Source organism: Galeopterus variegatus, unplaced genomic scaffold, assembly GCF_000696425.1.
Source record: "Galeopterus variegatus unplaced genomic scaffold, G_variegatus-3.0.2 Scaffold3644, whole genome shotgun sequence".
Taxonomy (NCBI): domain Eukaryota; kingdom Metazoa; phylum Chordata; class Mammalia; order Dermoptera; family Cynocephalidae; genus Galeopterus; species Galeopterus variegatus.
The window spans coordinates 161,812-167,108 of NW_007729755.1; the positions used below are offsets into that span (position 1 = coordinate 161,812).

Genomic DNA, 5,297 nt, shown 5'->3' on the forward strand with positions numbered 1-5,297 from the left:
GTGGGATCCGAACCCTCGGGCGGGAGCGCCACCGCGCTTCCCAAGCAGCGCACTATCCAGTACGCCACCGGGCCGGCCCCTATTAGTCCCATTTTAAGGAAGAGGAAGCTGAGGCCCAAAATTGTTCAATAATTTTCCCAAGCTCCCAAGTTTTTTCCAGTGGTAAACATTCTCTAACAGAGCAACTGGCCATGATTCAAGGAGGGTGGGTCGAGCGATTATGGCAGTTTGGGAAAATCCTCAAAAGAATTTCACCTCTTTTCTCAGTGCAATCAGATGTATAATTATGACAGTATCTTCACAGTTAGATATTCAACATGAGATCAGAGAACCTCCGCTTATAAAAAAAGAAGAGAGAGAGAGAGAGATGTAAGACACAACTAAGCATACATCTTATTGATGTATGCTACTTATTGAGCATCAACCAATGATATTTAAGGGGCTATGAATCCACGTTCTTTCCATTACAAAGGTAAAACGAAATCATTGCACTCATTAATATTTTTTAGCAAATACTCAGAAAAATGCCACCCACTGTCTTAGGTAATAATCTACATGAACATAGCTATTCAGCCTTATTCTACTCTTAGCACAGGTTTGAAGAGCTTTTGTTGTAGGAGCCTGTTTATTTTTGTAAGAATTCTCTAACACTTGCAAGTTACATTGGAGTATCCTAACAACAGAACAAACTTTGCCAAAGCAATTCTTGAACTCATTCCAAGGTACGTATGAAAGGAGAAGTGATTTTTAAAGAAGGAGGGGAGTACTTTCAAAAGATGCGAAGGGAGTTTCAGGGTTATAAGACCTCACCATCCCAAACGTCTGAATTCAAGGAAATAAAGATGGGAGGCCCTGAAAAACAGGAAGAAATATGATTAACTCAGTATGAAAGGAGAAGTGATTTTTAAAGAAGGAGGGGAGTACTTTCAAAAGATGCGAAGGGAGTTTCAGGGTTATAAGACCTCACCATCCTAAAGGTCTGAATTCAAGGAAATAAAGATGGGAGGCCCTGAAAAACAGGAAGAAATATGATTAACTCAAAAACCACAGCAGAGTACTGGATCAAGGAGGATCATGGATAGAAATTTATAAGACAGGCTTTTCAAACACAAAAACTAAGAAAACAGAAAAACAAAATGTTCAAGTAATGTAAAAAATAAAAATAATTCACGAGGTTCTTCCAAAAACCTTACAATAAAAATAGACAAAAATGAAGTCAAAAGAAATGTACAGCTTCAAAATCTGCATAGGTAAATAAGAGGAACTTTGAATTTAGCTAATTAGATGTCATTTAAATTTAAATGACACATGGCCTAACGATGAGCACCACCAGTATGACAGGAAGACTGGTGACTTGTGCTCTTGGCCTATCTGTCATTTGGTAGCCTAAATTAGCAAGGCATCATGACACAATCCAGGGAGGAACTTCCCCTCTGCTCGTCTGTGGATGCAGCTCAGCAGTCACGTGTTACCTGCTTCTCTCGAGGTACCGGACTTAGCAGCAGTGGAACAGGGTTATACAGTCAAATTCACATTTTCCACTGTGTTTGGCAGTAAAAGGAGGTTGAATGCTATTAATTCAGCAACTAAAAGAATGCATTGGTAATGACAGATTGAAACACTAAATATTGCCACAGAAATCAGAGTAAAAAAATAATATATTTTTATTTTTTTCTGTTTCCAGTGGTCTGATACTAAATCCTCCTGCAGAAGTGAAGCTGCACAAGAACACATTAGGGTTCTTTATTGCTGAGTCTCCAAAGGAAATCAAAAGGTAATTTTTTTTATTACTTTTTTTTGGGGGGGAAGCACTAAAGCACATAGAACTTAATGGGAGGCAGACTGAGTCAGCACCATGCCTCCTCAGTGTTAAGTCTCACATAAGTCATTCTTGATTTGCTTTCATTGTCCAGAGCCTTCTTTTACTGTGCCACTTGTCATAATGATGTGTATACTCCTGAGCTAATTGCAAAATGTGGCTGCAAAACCAGGAACCGACTGCACATCACAGGTAATTGCACTTTATGTCTGGCAGTCCTTATCCCAAGCTTCTAAGGGTCTGGCCAAGGAAAGAGAAGCAGACTGTCTCTTAAAAGACAACATCCATTTGAACTTTGCTAGAGGTGGCAGATATTTCCCCACTGGGCATACAAGACTTGAGGATCAGTGTTTTTGAGCTGGAGGAAACCTTACTAGTTATCTAATTCAACTCCCTAACAGGCCAGGCAAAGGAATTCCAAGAAAGATTCAGTAATGCTTTCCAAAGTCACCTAGCCAGCTGGTGGCATCAGCAAACTCGATCCCAGGCATGCTGACTTTCAGCCCATGGGTTTTTCACTATATCACACAGGATTTCCCAACTGCAGGCTGAATATTCAGCCTGTATCTGACTGTTTGGCTGTCTAGGGGGCTGCTACTTCATGACCATTCCTTGAGAACTCTGTTTCTCTATAGAGGGAGTTTAACGTTTACTCCTTCTGACAGTGATGAGGGGTGCAACTTTCTGTTTCATCTAATGGAACTCCCTGGCTTACCAATAACATTCTACACCTGGGAGCAGGAACAAAAATTAATCTCAAACATTCATGATAACTTAGTTCCTTTCTGGCTTAAAACTTAGTCTCTTCCAGGTAGCTTCTGAATAGCTTCTCTTCCTGAATAGCTTCTTTGGGTAAAACCCCAATGTTTCAGGACTGTTCTTCTCTCTTAGGTCCATATTCTGTCCTCCCCAGATTGCTATTCAAATGCAGAAGTAAACATGCTGAACATCACAGTGGCTCTTGTAGTGAACAGCACATCCTCCCTGACTGCTCCGGAGGCTCCTCGCCCCCTCTGGTCTGTAACTGTCACCCTCTGTGACCTCTGCATTGTCAGCCAGTGAGTGTGTTCCTCCTGGCTTTAGGGTCACCTTCTGTCATTTGTTACTGAAATCCATCATCCCCATCACAGCCTCTGGTCTCGAGGTCTACAAAAGCCTCCTTTTCCATACTCCGAGTCATTTCATTCGTGATGTTATTTTGGTCCCTCTGCTGTTCAGGATTTTTTAATCTGCCCACGTGTGCATGTATGTCAGGATGCAGGGACCAAGGTGGGCTTGCTCTCAGGGTTTCTCCCTGCTTAGACACACATGCTGGCACATCTCTTGCTGTTGCGTTGTTACTAGACACTCCAAGAACAGCACCAGGAATCCATGTGAAAAGCAAAGCATCTCTCTCTTTTTCTCCCCCTGAACATCATACAACTGTCATATTCCCTTGTCTCGTCGCACTCCATCATGTGTGGGGGATGGGGGACTGGGTCCTTTTTCAGGGATCCAAACTCTGCCTTTTTTTAATAAGAGCTTTATGGATAGAATTCAAATACTATAAAATCAATACCATATTCATTTAAAGGGTACAATTCAATGGGTTTTAGTATATGAGCAGAATTGTGCTATCATCACTACAATCAATTTTAGAACATTTTTCTTTGCTCAAAAGGAAACCCATATGGGGCCGGCCCGGTGGCGCACTGGATAGTGCGCCGCTTGGGAAGCGCGGCGGCGCTCCCGTCCGAGGGTTCGGATCCCACATACAGACCGGCATATTCATTTAAAGGGTACAATTCAATGGGTTTTAGTATATGAGCACAATTGTGCTATCATCACTACAATCAATTTTAGAACATTTTTCTTTGCTCAAAAGGAAACCCATATGTTAGGTTGGTGAGACAAAGGGATCAAAAGACTCCAAGCCAGACGTTTAGCATGCCAGGGAGTTTATTTCCAGCAAACCTGGAGGGGAGACTGAAAGATCAGTTCCTGTCCCTCTACAGACTAGTAGAGGTTTTATGGGGTTTGAATTAGGGGAAGGGCGTTGGGTGGAGGGTATAAATTTTGAGAAGGGGTTGTGTAACTTCTCTGAGCAGTCAGCACTTTGCAATGGTTCTGTGGTTTTCCTGTTTTGCACAAGATTCTGTTTTGCACAAAATCCAGGTTTTCTTGGAAAGCACTTGCTTCAGAGAAGGGGTGGGGGTAGGGAGCAGGTGAGGAAGGGGTCAGCATGGCTATGCTTTTGCTAAGCTGATTGTGAGACCTAGTACCATGGCCACTCACAGCTCCTCCTCATTCTGTCCTACCCACACCCCTGGAAACCACTAGTCTACTTTCTGTCTCCATAGATTTGCCTGTTCTGGTCATTTCATAAGAAGGGAACCACCCAGTATGTGGCCTTTTGTGTCTGGTCCCTTCACTCTGCCGCGCTGTGCCGTAGCATGTATCAGTACCTCATTTCTGTTGATGGCTGCACCACATTCCACTGCATGGATGCACCCCTTTTTATTTATCCATCCATTTGTTGATAGGGATTTGGACTGTTTCCATCTTCTGGATATTGTGTATAATGCCGCTATGAACATTAGTACACTAATGTCTGTCCAACTTCCTGCTTTCTTTTCTTTGTGTACATACCCAGGGGTAGAATCCCTAAATCAAATGTTAATTCTATGTTTGATTTTTGGAGGATCCATCATACTGGTTTCCACAGGAGCTCCATCATTTTATATTCCCACGAGCAACACACAAGGGTTCCAGTTTCTCCAATGCATTCTCACCAATGCATGTTGTTTTCCTTTTTAAAAAAAAATAATAGCCATCCTAATAAGTGGTATCTTGTGGTTTTGATCTAAATTTCCCTGATAGTTAATGCTGTCAAGCATCTTCTCATGAACATCTTATTGGCCATTTATGTATCTTCTTTGAAGAAATGCCTATTCAGATCTTATTTTTTAATCAAGTTATTGTCTTTCTATTAAGTTGTATAGGTCTTTATATATTCTGCATACGTATTCCCTATCAGATACATGATTGGCAAAAATTTTCTCCCATTCTGTGGATTATCTTTTCATTTTATTTATATATTTTAAAGCACAGAATATTTGATTTTGATAAAGTTCAATGATATATATATTTTTTTCTTTTGTCACTTGTGCGTTTGTGCTTATCTAAAAAGGTCTTGACCAGTCTAAAGTCGTGAAGATTTACTCTAATATTTTCTTCTAACAAATTTCTTTCTTTCTTTCTTTCTTTCTTTCTTTCTTTCTTTCTTTCTTTCTTTCTTTCTCTCTCTCTCTCTCTCTCTCTCTCTCTCTCTCTCTCTCTCTTTCTTTCTTTCTTTATTTGCCTATTACCCTTAGATCTATGATCCATTTGAGTTGATCTTTGTGTATAGTATGGGGAAGGAGTCCAACTTCATTCTTTTCAATGTGGGTATCCAGTTGTCCCAGAACCATTTGTTCAAAACACTGTTCTTTCACCATTG

General features: G+C 40.9%; 1 protein-coding gene across 1 annotated transcript in view; it reads left to right on the forward strand.

The window, feature by feature from the left end:
- KCNU1 (potassium channel, subfamily U, member 1) overlaps positions 1–2,881 on the forward strand; it is a 57,790-nt gene extending 54,909 nt beyond the window's left edge. Inside the window, exons 17-19 of the mRNA XM_008585621.1 lie at positions 1,685–1,774; positions 1,914–2,011; positions 2,733–2,881. Coding sequence (XP_008583843.1) covers positions 1,685–1,774; positions 1,914–2,011; positions 2,733–2,881 — 337 coding nt within the window. The remainder of the gene's footprint in view (positions 1–1,684; positions 1,775–1,913; positions 2,012–2,732) is intronic.
- Positions 2,882–5,297: the final 2,416 nt, after the last annotated feature.